General features: G+C 40.3%; 1 protein-coding gene across 25 annotated transcripts in view; it reads right to left on the bottom strand.

The window, feature by feature from the left end:
- The window catches only part of PPIP5K1 (diphosphoinositol pentakisphosphate kinase 1), a 48918-nt gene that overhangs the window by 2443 nt on the left and 31225 nt on the right, over window positions 1–15250 (bottom strand). For 23 of the 25 annotated variants that reach the window (XM_036299355.1, XM_036299337.1, XM_036299330.1 and 20 more), the window contains one exon: window positions 2405–2518. In XM_036299355.1, coding sequence (XP_036155248.1) covers window positions 2405–2518 — 114 coding nt within the window. Of the gene's footprint in view, window positions 1–1747; window positions 1861–2404; window positions 2519–2784; window positions 2817–15250 lie in introns of those variants that run through there. The other 2 variants (XR_004966069.1, XM_036299524.1) reach the window with 2 other exon arrangements.

The raw sequence follows: 15250 nt of genomic DNA on the forward strand, positions 1-15250 counted from the left end.
GGTCTGAATTCTTTCTAAGTTATACAGACTCCCAAGTTAGCCCAGCTCAGAAACTGTTGCTCTGGCCTAACATATACTATAGGAGTAGCACTAAGGTACATCTAAGACTTCAGGAGAAAGTGCTGAGGCCCACTTCATCCAGTTCTTTTACAAGTGTACCCTTATCCAAATTTTAAATTTTCTTGATCCCTTATTCATACTTTGAAAACATATGAATACTTTATCCCAGTGGCTCATAATTGGGGTTACATAGAATCTCGAGATTCTAATTCTTAGGTTTAGGGTAAAGGTGTGGGGTGGAGAGGGAGATGAAGGCAATATATTTTGATGTAACACTCCCAAGTAAGTTTGATGCACATCTTTGGTTAAGAATCATTTGTTTAAAGCAATCAATGTATTTCTGAGGCAGAGGTAATCATTGTTTATAGCCCAAGGTATAAGTTAAGCAGAAGAATGTAGAAAAACCTTGTGAATCAGAATAATAGAAAAGAAAATGATTTACCCAAAGATGGAAGAACCCCATGGAATCTCTAAATGGCAGCAGTTCTTAACCTTTGTGGAGTGTGTGTGTGTGTGACTGATTCCTTTGAAACTCTAATGAAAGTTATGGATTATCCTCCTAGAAAAATATACATGTGAATATTCACATTAATCTTTATATATGATTCCTGGTGTTCATAAACTTTACCCTGAAACCCATCCATGGATTCAAAGTGAAGACCTTCTAAGTACTGGGACATATGATGTTACAGGTTTGTTAATATCATAAAAACTAATTTCCCAGATCCTGAGAGTAGTAAAATGAAGTCCATGGAATCTTCAATTACACTGTGGGACAATTCCTACCCCAACCTCTATTTCTTCATTAACCTCTAGTAGGGGATTAATCTACTTTTCCCTTTGTAAATATTATATTTATTATGGTATTGCAACTTTATATTTAAAGCACTCTGACATCAATAATTATAGTTTTTGGAAATAGGGGACATCTGAGTATCTTATAATAGAAGAGAATCTGGGAAAGCTGGTAAGCGCAAGCATACAAAAGCTCAATCAGTCATTGTGTCTAAGGTATGCCAGTAACCTCTTTTTGGTAAAGCATCACAGGAGGCATGCTTCAAGTAGAAAAAAAAAAGGAACATGGTTTTGTGCCAAGGCTTATTTAGGGCAGAGAGACAGACCCTGAAAATGCTTACCAATGAGGCTATACACCTGATACTGAGATTAAAAATAAAAAAGAAGCTGTAAGCTGAATTCACTCAAGGTAGCCTTATACTCACTTAGTGGTTTGATTCAGGCAAATCAAAGAGGTCAAACAGAAATATAAGCGGGAGAGGAACAAGAGGGGGGCAGAGAACCATAAACGCTATAGGAGACAGGTAAAAGGGACAATGACAAGGTGAGTGTAGGATAATCTGAAATCCAGGGGGAGAATTCTTGGTGTTAGGAAGGAAGTTTCTTCTGCATACTGGGTGCCAGAAGAAGGGCAAAATTCGACAACTATTTCCTTCAATGCTAAAGTCCTACCCAAGTAAAATAGTAAAAGGCATGTTTGATTTTTGTTATTCCTTGGAGGCAAGATGAATAAAGAAAGGATTTTCCATCACTGGTGTCTCTGGCCCTGATTACTACAGGTATCTCCCTCCCTACTGTTACTCTAAGGATTCCTTGTGGCCCACTGTTCACAAGGATAGTTAGTGATAGGCTAGAGATGATAAAGAAGAGATGGGGAAAAGCATCACTTCACCTGAGAACAGACAACTTGAGAAAAAAGTTGAAAGTAGTAGCAGATTTTAGTTTCCTTCCCCCAGCTTTTCTAAATATTCAGGTTTCCTTCCAAGTCACCTGTGCTTTGAGGAGCTGTAGAAATTATGTGAGGATCTGAGAAGAATGAAGTCTCCACCCTGTCTTCCTTAAGGCCCCTCCGGTGGTCCACTATCTTTTAGGAGCCTCCCCAGTGAGATAGAAGGGGTGTGGGAGGCAGAGGTGATAAGACACAGTAAACAGCCCTAACTGGTTTGGCTCAGTGGATAGAACGTCGGCCTGCGGACTCAAGGGTCCCAGGTTCGATTCCGGTCAAGGGCATCTACCTTGGTTGCAGGCACATACCCAGTAGGGAGTATGCAAGAGGCAGCTGATCCATGTTTCTCTCTCATCGATGTTTCTAACTCTCTATCCCTTCCCTTCCTCTCTGTAAAAAATCAATAAAATATATATTTTAAAAAAAACACACAGTAAACAAATCCTCCCTTCATCTTGGAAGAGGCAAATGAAACTGCTTCCCTGACTGTATTCCTTGTCTTTCAACTCTCATCTTGGTTTCCCTCAAGGGACAGGTTTCTCACTCACCAATTCCTCCATCCCTCTTGGCCTTTGTCTAGGCAGTTCCAAAAGGATTACTTACACCAAGGGGGCTTCTCAGAGCGCTGCCGGAGTTGCATGGTAGGTGAATGAAGAGTACGGGGTGGGGAAAATGTGCCATCTGAGGCCTGGTTGCTGTGCATAGACTCAAAGAGGGCTGGATAGGTGGGGGAGAGAGGGAAGGAAAAAAACCATATGAAGAAGAATCCAAGTGCCACAGGTTCTCAACATAAGTAAAAACCAATGTACATTTTCTCAGGCTGAGAAGAAGCATACTTCACACAAACCATTTTTAATATTTGAAACTTTGTACAATGAATATTTTCAAATATATTTTAAAAAGTCATTGAAAGACTAATACGACCAATACTCATACACTCATCTATATTTAACACATTAACACATGTCAACATTTTGCCATACTTGTTTCATCTATTTCTTGGTGCTGAAGTTCTCTAAAATAAATAATAGACATACTGAATACTTTAATATGCATTTCTAAATTATAAGGAGTTTCTCTTTCCATATACCACTAATAAACCTAACAAAATTAAAAAAACAATACCCTAATATCATGTAATACCCAATCCATATTCGAATTTTCCCCTATTACTCCCAAAGTTTCTTTTATAGTAAGGTCCAAACATGAACCATACACGTTTGGACCTTACTATAAAAGGACCTTACTATTCTAGATATTGCCCTCCTACCCATTTATTTTTTCCATAGTGACTTTTTGAAAAGAACAGTCAGTTGTCTCACAGAATGTCATTTCCCACATTCTCGATTCATCTGATTGCTTCCTCATAAAATCACTTAACTCATTTCACCATCCCTTGTATTTCCTATAATCCGGAAGTTAGCTATAAAAGGCATCATTAGATTATTCAGTTTAAATCACTTTGGCAATACTTGTGTATATTATATTATACTAGAGGCCCGATGCATGAAATTCGTGCAAGAGTAGGCCTTCCTTCCCCTGGCACCCAGGACCTGGGCTTCTCTCACAGAGGGAGGCCCCGCCCACCCACCATAGCCCACAGGTCGGCCAGCTGGTGGCCTGGGCCTCCCTCTGTGGGGCGGATCATGGGGCAATCATGGGGCGATGGCCGGGCCCCCGACCAATCGCATTGCACCCGCCTTGGCTGGCTTGAAAATCCTGGTTCCTAGTAATATGAACATAATTACTTATCTTATTTGCATTATTCTATTATAAACATAGTTTTAAAATGGTACAAATAGCACTAAAAATTAAACTACTGAATGAGGATTAAAATTATAGTTCTTTTTGTTCCACTAAAGGATCTATGGTCAGAGTACAGTATTCTAAAGTTATTTTTCTTAGTCATTCTAGCTAAAGGTTTGTGAATTTTGTTGATTTTTTTCTTTTCAAAGAACCAACTTTTGGTTTTGTTGATTCTTCCTATTGTTTATTTCCTTTATCTCTGTTCTAATCTTTATTATTATTTTTCTTCTGCTAGTTTGGGTGTTTTGTTTTGTTTTGTTTTGCTTCAGAAAGGAAGAGAGAGGGAGAGAGAGATAGGAACATCACTAATGAGAGAGAATCATTGATTGGCTGCCTCCTACACACCCCACACTGGGGATTGAGTCTGCAACCCAGGCATGTGCCCTGACTGGGAATCAAACTGTGACCTCCTGGTTCATAGGTTGATGCTCAACCACTGAGGCACACCGGCCGGGCAGCTTTGGGTTTAGTTTGCTTTTCCTTTTTCAGTTCCTAAGGTATAAAGTTAGGTTTTTGATTTAGATCTTTCCCTTCTCTTTCTTTCCTTCCTTCCTTCCTTCCTTCCTTCCTTCCTTCCTTCCTTCCTTCCTTCCTTCCTCCTCCCTCCCTCCCTCCCTCCCTCCCTCCTCCTCCTCCTCCTCCTCCTCCTTCTTTCTCTCTCTCTCTCTCTCTCTCTCTCTCTCTCTCTCTCTTCTCTTCCCTTCCCTTTCCTTCCTTCCTTCCTTCCTTCCTTCCTTCCTTCCTTCCTTCCTTCCTTCCTTCCTTCCTTCCTTCCTCCCTCCCTCCCTCCCTCCCTCCCTCCCTCCCTCCCTCCCTCTTTCTTTCTTTCTTTCTTTCTTTCTTTCTTTCTTTCTTTCTTTCTTTCTTTCTTTCTTTCTTTCTTTCTTTCTTTTTCTTTCATACTTTTATTGATTTTAAAGAGAGAAGAGAGAGGGAGCGAGAGATAGAAACATTGATAAGAGAGAACAGATCAGCTGCCTCCTTCATGCCCCCTACTGGGGATCGAGCCTGCAACCTAGGACTAAACTAAATCCGTGGCCTCTTGGTGCACTCAACCAACTGAGACATACCAGCGGGGCTGGGCTCTTTCTTCGTCTTCATTTTTTTTTGGGTTAATCCTCACCCCAGGATATTTTTTTCCATTGATCATTAGACAGAGTGGAAGAGGGAGGGAAGGGGAGAGAGAAACATCGCTGTGAGAAAGACACAGCAATCGGTTGCCTCCCATATGCACACCCACCAGGGTTAGGGATCAAACCTGCAACCCAGGTATGTGCCCTTGACTGGGAATCGAACTCTTGACCATTCAGTGAACAGGACAATGCTCTATCTACTGAGCAACACTGGCCAGGACTCTTTGTTCTTTTTTAAATATAGGTGTTTACAGCTATAAATTCTCTCTTAGCACTGATTTTGCTATATCCCATAACTACTGATATGTTGCATTTTCATTCATCTCAAATTATATTCTAATTTCTTCTTGTAATGGATCTCTGATCCATAGCTTGTTTAAGAATATGTTGTTGCCCTTACTGGTTTGGCTCAGTGGATAGAGCATCGGCCTGCGGACTCAAGGGTCCCGGGTTCGGTTCCAGTTAAGGGCATGTACCTTGGTTGCGGGCACATCCCCAGTAGGGGGTGTGTAGAAGGCAGCTGATCGATGTTTCTCTCTCATTGATGTTTCTAACTCTCTATCCCTCTCCCTTCCTCTCTGTAAAAAATCAATAAAATATATATTTAAAAAAAAGAATATGTTGTTTAATTTCCACATATTTGTGAATTTTCCAATTTCCCTTCTATTATTGATTTCTAGCATCATTTCATTGTGATTGGAGAGGATATTTTGTATAATTTCAATCTTTTAAAATGTATTTAGAACTCTTGCCCTAACTGGTTTGGCTCTGTGGATAGAGCGTCGGTCTGCAGACTCAAGGGTCCCAGGTTCGATTCCGGTCAAGGGCATGTACCTTGGTTGTGGGCACATACTCAGTAGCAGGTGTGCAGGAGGCAGCTGATCGATGTTTCTCTCTCATTGATGTTTCTAACTCTCTATCCCTCTCCCTTCCTCTCTGTAAAAAATCAATAAAATATATATATATATTTTTTTTTTTTTAAAAGAATTCTTTTGTGGCCTAACATATGGTTTATCTGGAGACTATTCCATGTATACTTCAGAACAATCTGTATTACCCCAAAGGCAAAGGAAGAAAAAGCAAAAATAAATAAATGAGATTATATCTAACTAAAAAGCTTCTGCACAGCACAAGAAACCTTCAAAAAAAAACCAACAAAAAAGCAACCAACAGAATGGGAGAAGATATTTTCAAATGATAGCTCCAACAAGGGGTTAGTTAGATTGAAAATATATGAAGAACTCATATGACTCAACACCATAAAAGCAAACAATCCAATTAAAAAATGGGCAGAGAACCTCAACACACACTTCTCTCAAGAAGACAGAAATTTGCCAACAGATATATGCAAAGATGCTTAACTTCACTAGCTACCACCTCACAACTGTTAGAATGCCTATTATTAACAAGTAAAGTAATAAGATGGAGAGGTTGTAGAGAATAAGGGACCCTCAGTCATTGCTGGTAGAAATATAAATTGGTATAGCCACCATGGAAAACAGTATGAAGGCTCCTCAAAAAATTAACAATAGAGCCAGGCTGGTGTGGCTCAATGGTTGAGTGTTGACCTACCATATATGAAATGGGGGATTTGGGATGCATATTCTTTCGTGGGGCTTTGTCCTTATGAAGTTTGAAGAATAAACTCATGGACTAATAGATTTCTTTAATACAAATGTGTAAGTTTATTGGAAGCATATACAAACTCCATCTGGGCAGGGGTGTCCCCAAAGGGGACCCCCTGGGAAGGGGCCTCCAAATGGGAACCCCCCTCCCTCTCTCTAATGGGAAAAATTTTAAACCCTAAAAATCCTGTCTTGTGTCCCTTTGTCTCTAGTTTATATATGCTGTAGTTGTTTTTTTTAAATTAAATCTTTATTGTTCAGGTTATTAGAGTTGTTCCTCTTTTTTCCCCCTATAGCTCCCCTCCACCCGGTTCCTACCCCACCCTCCGCCCTCTCCCCCCTCCCCTCACACTGTCCTCATCCATAGGTGCACGATTTTTGTCCAGTCTTTTCCCGCATCCCCCACACCCCTTTTCCCCGCAAGAATAGTCAGTCCACTCCCTTTCTATGCCCGATTCTATTATAATCACCAGTTTATTCTGTTCATCAGATTATTTATTCACTTGATTTTTAGATTCACTTGTTGATAGATGTGTATTTGTTGTTCATAATTTGTATCTTTACCTTTTTCTTCTTCCTCCTCTTCTTAAAGGATACCTTTCAGCATTTCATATAATACTGGTTTGGTGGTGATGAACTCCTTTAGCTTTTCCTTATCTGTGAAGCTCTTTATCTGATCTTCAATTCTGAATGATAGCTTTGCTGGATAAAGTAATCTTGGTTGTAGGTTCTTGGCATTCATCACTTTGAATATTTCTTGCCACTCTCTTCTGGCCTGCAAAGTTTCTGTTGAGGAATCAGCTGACAGTCGTATGGGTACTCCCTTGTAGGTAACTGACTTTCTTTCTCTTGCTGCTTTTAAGATTCTCTCTTTGTCTTTTGCTCTTGGCATTTTAATTATGATGTGTCTTGGTGTGGTCCTCTTTGGATTCCTTTTGTTTGGGGTTCTCTGTGCATCCTGGACTTGTAGGGGAAGTTTTCTGTCATTATTTCTTCAAATAGGTTTTCAATATCTCGCTCTCTCTTCTTTTGGCACCCCTATAATTTGGATCTTGGTACACTTGAAGCTGTCCCAGAGGCTCCTTACACTATCTTGATATTTTTGGATTCTTTTTTCATTTTGTTTTTCCAGTTGGGTGTTTTTTGCTTCTTCATATTTCAAATCTTTGACTTGATTCTTGCGATCCTCTAGTCTGCTGTTGGAACTCTGCATAATAACCTTTATTTCAGTCAGTGTATGCTTAATTTTTAGTTTGTCCTTTTTCAAAACCTCGAGGGTCTCACTAGATTTCTTGAGGGTCTCACTACATTTATCGGCAGTCTCACCAGACTTTTTGAGGGCCTTACTAAATTTATCGGCGGTTTCTAGAAAGTTCTTAAAAAACCTTAAAAGTGTGGTTTTGAACTCTATATCCAGTAGTTTGCTTTCCTCCATTTCTGTCATTTGTGTCCTGTTTCTTTGTCTCTACATTTTTTATGCTTCCCTGTGTTGATAGAGTGGCTTTCTGTGCTAGGTGTCCTATATGGCTCAGTGGCTCATCCTCCCCAATTACCTGAGGTGGACACTCTTGGTGCACACCCTTGTGGGCTTTCTGCACAGTCTTGTTGTAGTTAAGCCTTGATTGTTGTAGGTATCACTGGGAGGAATTGACCTCCAGGCCAATTGGCTGGGAGAATCAGCTGTGTCTACAGTGGGAGAACTTCTGTGCTGGAGACACCCCTCCAGGGCAAGACTTGCTTCAGTGGGGCTTTGGTGCTCACTGAGTCTGCCCCCTGAGTGTGTCCTTTATGGATCCGAGGAGCTGCAATCTGGATGGTCCCACTGACCACCGGGCACACTGGCTCCTGGATCTCTAAGGAGGTACTAATCTAGCCTCTGCCTGAGGCTACCCAGCAGGAGCTCAGCTGTGAAACAATGCAAGTTGCCTTGGAGCCTTGGGCCAGCTGCAGTTTGTTAGGTAATTTTCAGATTGCAAAGGGCCAGGCCTTTCATATGCAAAAGCCGGCGCACAGCTTGTGCGGGCGGGGGTTCCAGGGGATCAACAGGGCAGAGCAAGCAGCTATGGCTGCTCTCAGAGGCCCCGCTTCTCAGTGTCCCAGCAATCACTGCAAGCATCTCTGAGAGAAAGCTGCCCTCGAGTTCCAACCGATGCCAGACAGTCCAGTTTCTCCCGTATGAGTCTGGCTCCCCAGAGACTCACCGGAACTGGAGCTCAGAGCTTGAGACTCCCTACCAATTGAATAAGACAACCGTGTCCTCTGCCGCCAGCCCTCTCCGCTTGCTCCTCTGTACCTCTGTACTTTACTTCCGCATCGCAGCTCCTCTGAGTCTTGGTATGCTTTTCTCTTTCCTTCTAGTTGTAGAATTTCCACTCAGCCAGCCTTCCCGTGGTTCTGGATGATGTCCGTTTTGTCTTTTAGTTGTATTTTTGAAGTTGTGCGAGGCAGCAATTTCCAGTGTTTACCTATGCCGCCATCTTGGTTTCTCTCTATGCTGTAGTTTTTTGTCTGAACATGACCTTTTTAAATTAGACTCTTTCCTTAATTTGGGACCCCCTTGTTTTCCTCATTGGTCATTCTGCTACATAGTATTAGTTTCAAAGCTCAAAGCCTATGTGGTACTCCCCACTTCCTCTCCCCTTATCTTGTAACATTCCTCTATCCTTTCGGAAAATATGTTTCCTTCTTCCCAATATTCCGTGACTTTTATTTTTTGTGAATTTATGTCTTCCTCCCCCCTAATTCTGTGGCATTTCTCTATTTTTTCATATATCCATCTTATCTGTTCAGGTTGGAGTTGCTTTTGATCTACCCTAAGGCTTTCTCCCAGTTGTCCTGGCCAGAGATGTTTTATTACCACTTATGGCTTTCCCAGCTGCTCAGGTCAGGGCTGGTTTTTTATCTAATTTATGGCTGTTATAATTGTTCAGCCCAAGATGCCTCTATCCTCTCTGGACACCGCCTTCCTGTCTGCCTAATTAAGCTAGCTAGCTAACCCTTATCAGTAAGGTTCAATTCCCAGTCAGGGCACATGCCCAGGTTATGGGCTCAATCCCCCCAGTAGGGGGCATGTAGGAGGCAGCTGATCAATTATTCTCTCTCATCATTGATATTCCTCTCTCTCTCCTTCCTCTATGAAATCAATAAAAACATATTTTTAAAAATTAACAATAGAGTTACCATATGACCCAGCAACCCCTCTTCTGGGTATCTACCCCAAAAATTTGTAAACATTTATTTGCAAATATATATGCACCCCTATGTTTACTGCAGCATTATTCACAGTGGCCAAGACATGAAAACAACTGAAGTATCCGTCAATAGATGAGTGGATAAAGAATATGTGGTACATATATACAATGGAATACTATTCAGCCATAAAAAGATGAAATACTGCCATTTGCAACAACATGGATAGAGCTTGAGAATATCATGCTGAGTGAAATAAGTCAGACAGAAAAAGTCAAGAACAATATAATTTCATTCATATGTGGGATATAAAACTAAAAGCAACAAATAAACAAACAAGAAAAAGGAACAAAAACTCATAGACACAGACAACAGTATTAGAGGGAATGAGGGGTGGGGATAGTAAAAGATAAAAGGGGCCAAATATATGGTGACAGAAAAAGATTTCTGTGTGGTAAACACACAATACAATATACAGATTATGTATCACAGAATTGTACACTTGAAACCTATAATAAAACCTAGTTTTATTAACCAATGTCACCCCAATAAACTTAATAAAAAAAGAAGAATCTTCTGCTCTTGTTGGGTGGAATGTTCTATATTGTCTGTTAGGTTTAGTTGACTGATGGTGTTGTTCAAATTCTGTTTCCTTATTGATCATCTGTCTATAGCTACTTATCCCTTAGTAAAAGTGGGATAGCCCTGGACAGTGTGGCTCAGTTGGTTGGAGCATTGTATCATACACTGACACATCATGGGTTCAATTCCAGGTTGGGACACATACCTAGGTTGCAAGTTTGATCCCCAGCTCTGATCGGGGCACATGCCAGGGGAAGGAAGAGTAGCTAATAGATGGTTCTCTCTCACATCGATGTTTATTTCTCTCCATTCCTCTCACTCTAGAAAAAATCAGTGAACATGTCCTCCAGTGATGATTAAAAAAAAAAAAAAGTATTGAAGTCTCCAACTATTATTGTAGAACTATCTATTTCTCCCTTCAATTCTGTCAATGTTTACTATTTTGGGGCTCTGTTGTTTGGTATATGTTTATAATCAAATCTTCCTGATGAATTGACATTTATTAATATGTAATGATCTCTGTCTCATAAAAAATGTTTTTTTAAATATATTTGTTTTGTTTTGATCTTTAATCCTCACCCGAGGATATTTTTTCATTGATTTTTAAATGTTATTTATTTTTTCTTTATTGATTAAGGTATAACATATGTATCCTTTGCCCCCCACTCCCCACTCATGCCCTCACCCCCCTGGTGTCTGTGTCCATTGATTAGGCTTATATGCATGCGTACAAGTCCTTTGGTTGATCTCTTCCCCATACCCCCACCCTTCCGTACCTTCCCTCTGAGGTTTGACCGTGTGATCGATGCTTCTCTGTCTTTGGATCTGTTTTTGTTCATCAGTTTATGTTGTTCATTATATTCCACAAATGAGTGAGATCATGTGATTTTTATCTTTCTCTGACTGGCTTATTTTGCTTAGCATAATGCTCTCCATTGATTTTTAGAGAGTGGAAGAGAAAGGAAAAGACAGAAATATCAATGTGAAAGAAACACATTGATTGGTTGCCTTCAGCAAGAGCCCTGACCAGGGCCCAGGCCAGGAAGGAGTCTGCAACTGAGGTTCGTGCCCTTGACTAGAATGGAACCTGGGACCCTTTGGTCTGCAGGCTGACACTCTATCCATTGAGCCAAACTGGCTAGGGCTAAAATATGTTTTTATTAATTTCAGAGAGGAAGGGAGAGAGGTAGAAACTTCAATGATGAGCCTGGCCGGTGTAGCTCAGTGGTTGAGCAGCGATCTATGAACCAGGAGGTCACAGTTAGATTCCTGGTCAAGGTACATGCCTGGGTTGCGGGCTCGATCACCAGTGGGGGCATGCAGGGGGCAGCTGATCAGTGATTCTCTCTCATGATTGATGTTTCCTATCTCTCTCTCCCTCTCCCTTTCTCTCTCTGAATCAATAAAAATATATTTAAAAAAAGAAAATAAACATTAATGAGAGAGTCATCGATTGGCTGCCCCTTGCCCACCCCACACTGGTGTGGGGACCAAGCCCACAACCTGGGCATGTGCCCTGATTGTGAACTGAACTGTGACCTCCTGGTTCATAGGTCGATGCTCAACCACTGAGCCACGCTAGCCAGGCTGTCTAAAATTTTTTGACTTAAAGACTATTTTTTCCTGACATTAGTATACCCTAGCTCTCACCTGGTTATTGTATTATTTTTAATATATTTTATTGATTTTTTAATAAAATCAATAGGGAGGAAGGGAGAGGGATAGTTAGAAACATCAATAAGAGGGAAACACCGACCAGCCACCTTCTGCACACCCCCCACTGAGGATGCGCCCACAACCAAGGTACATGCCCTTGACCGGAATCAAACCCGGGACCCCTCAGTCCACAGGACGACGCTCTATCCACTGAGCCAAACCGGTCAGGGCTCACTTGGTTATTATTTGCATGAAATAAATCCTTTCACTTTCAACCTATTTGTGTCTTTGAGTCTAAATTGAATCTCTCTCTCTCTCTCTCTTTGTTTTGTTAATCCTCACCCAAGGATATTTTTCCATTAATTTTTAGAGAGAGTGAAAGGGATAGGGAGAGACAGAGAGACACATTCATGGTTGCCTCATGATGTACCCTGACTGGGGTTGGGGATCGGCCTGCAATTGAGGTACTTGCCCTAGACCTGAATCGAACCCTTCAGTCCGCAGGCTGGTGCTCTATCCACTGAGCTAAATTGAGTCTCCTATAAAAACATATAGTTGGATAATTTTTTTTTTAAAATCCATCCTGCCAATCTATGCCTTTTGTTTGGAGAGTTTTATTCATTTACATTTAAAATAATTACTGATGAGGGAGGGCTTACTTCTGCCATTTTGCTATGCTTTTTATATGTCATATAAATTATTTGTTCCTCATTTCCTCTATTATGGCCATCTGTTGTGTTTAATTAATTTTTTTGTAGCAAACCATTTTCAAAAAATATATTTTTATTGATTTCAGAGAGGAAGGGGGGGGGGAGAGATAGAAACATCAATGATGACAGAGAATCATTGATCAGCTGCCTCTTGCAACCCGGACACGTGCCCCTGACTGGAATTGAACCCAGGACCCTTCATTCCACAGACCGACGCTCTATCCACTGAGCCAAATCAGCTAGGGCTGTAGCAAACCATTTTGATTCCCTTCTTATTTCCTTTTCTAGATAGGTTTTAGATATTTTCTTAGTGGTTACCATAGGGATTACACATAACATCCTAAATTTATAATAATCTTATTTGGATCTATAGCAATTTAGCTTCAATAACATACAAAAACTCTACTCTTATAAAGCTATTACCCCACTTTATGTTGTCATTGTCAAAAATTATATCTTTATATGTTATATACCCATTAACATAGACTTATAGTAATTTTGTATTGATTTTTGTGTTAATTCATATATGAAACAAAAGAGGAGCTACAAATAAAAATACTATAATGCTGACTTTTATATTTACCAATGTAATTACCTTTATGAGAGTTATTTTTTGTTATGGCTTCAAGTTACTGTCTAGTGTCCTTTTATTTCAGCCTAAAAGCCTCCTTTTAGTATTTCTTGTAGCACAGGTCTACTAGTGACAAACTCCTTCTACTTCTGTTGACCTCGAAATGTTTTAATTAATTCTTCATTTTTGAAGTTTTGCCAGATATAGAATTCTGGATTGATAGTGTTTTTTCTTCTGGCATTTTAAATACATCATCCCACTGCTTTCTGGCCTCTATGGTTTCTTTATTTTTCTTTTCTTTTTAAATTTTTATTGTTGAAAGTACTACATATGTCCCCTTTCCCCTCTCCTCTCCCCCACTGACCCTTTCTAGCCTGCCCTTCTCCTCCCCACGCCCTGGTCTCTATAGTTTCTGATGAGAAATGGGTTGTTAATCTTATTAAGATGACTCCTACAAGTTGCTTTTCTCTTGCTACTTTCAAGGTTTTTAAAAAATATGTTTTTATTGATTTTTAGAGATAGAGCAGAAGGGAGAGGGATAAAAAGATAGAAACATCAATGAGAGAAACATCATTGCTTGGCTGCCTCCTGCACACCCCCAACTGGGGATTGAGCCTGCAACCCGGGCATGTGCCTTGACTGGGAATCAAACTGATGACTTCTTTTTTTTTTAATATATTTTATTGATTTTTCACAGAGAGGAAGGGAGAGGGACAGAGAGCCAGAAACTTCGATGAGAGAGAAACATCGACCAGCTGCCTCCTGCACACCTCCCACTGGGGATGTGCCCGCAACCAAGGTACATGCCCTTCACCGGAATCGAACCTGGGACCTTTCAGTCCGCAGGCCGACGCTCTATCCACAGAGCCAAACCGGTTTGGCTGATGACTTCTTTATTCCAGGGTTGACACTCAACCACTGAGCCACAAGACTTTCTCACCCTAGCAGATTTTGCTCAGTGGATAGAACACTGGCTACTAACTGAAGGGTCCTGGGTTCAATTCTGGTCAAGGGATTGTACCTCAGTTGAAGGCTTGATCCCCAGCTCTGGTTGGGTTGTGTGCGGGAGGCAACTAGTCAATGTGTCTCTTTCACATTCATGTTTCTCTCTCTGTGTCTCTCCCTCTCCCTTCCACTCTCTCTAGAAAAAAAAAAAATCCATGGAAAAATATCCTTAGGTGATGATTAACAAAAAACAAACCAAAACAAAAGGTTTTCTCTGTCTTTGTCTTTGCCAACTTGATTTAAATGTGTCGCAGGGTAGCTCTCTTTACATTTATCTTCCAACTACTAGGTTGTATATATTTGTATCTATCAAATTTGAGAAGTTTTCAGCCATTATTTCTTCAATTATTTTTTCTACTCCTTTTCTCTCTCTTCTTCTAGAACTCCCATTATGCACATGTTGGTATGTTTATGGTGTCCCACAAATCTCTTTGGCTTTGTTCATTTTTCTTCATTCTTTTCAATTTCTCCTCTTCAGACTGGGTATTTTTTCAAATGACCTATCTTTAAGTTTGCTGATTCTTTCTTCCACCTGTTAAAATCTTCTAAGAAATCCTCTAGCAAATTTGTCATTTCTGTTATACTTTCCAGCCTCAGAATTTGTTTGGTTTCTTTTGATATTTTCTATCACTTTAATGATATTCTCTATTTGTTGAGACATCATTCTCCTGATTTCCTTTAGTTCTCTGAACCTGGTTTCCTTTCCTTATTTACAATATTTGTCTAGAAAATCTAATGTCTGTTTCCTCAAGGATTATTTCTGTTAATTTTCTCTGTAAAAGATCACACTGTCTTGTTTCTATGCATATTATATAATTCTTTCAGTTGAAAAAAGGACATTTTTACTATTATAATGTATTAACTCTGAAAATCAAATTGCCCCTCTCCCTTCAGGGTTTCTTTTTGTTGTTTGCTGTGATCTACAGCTGTTTAGTGATTTTTCATTTTCTTTTTTTTTTAAGTATGTTTTTATTGATTTTTAGAGATAGAGGAAGGGAGAGGGACAGAGAGATAGAAACACCAATCGACTGCCTCCTGCATGTCTCCTACTGGGGATCAAGCTGCAACCTGGGCATGTGCCCTGATTGGGAATTGAACCAGTGACCCCTTGGTTCATGGGTTGACACTCAACTACTGAGTCACACTGGCTAGACTGTTTAGTGATTTTTCTA

Source organism: Myotis myotis, unplaced genomic scaffold (assembly GCF_014108235.1).
Source record: "Myotis myotis isolate mMyoMyo1 unplaced genomic scaffold, mMyoMyo1.p scaffold_m19_p_1, whole genome shotgun sequence".
NCBI classification, from domain to species: Eukaryota; Metazoa; Chordata; class Mammalia; order Chiroptera; family Vespertilionidae; genus Myotis; species Myotis myotis.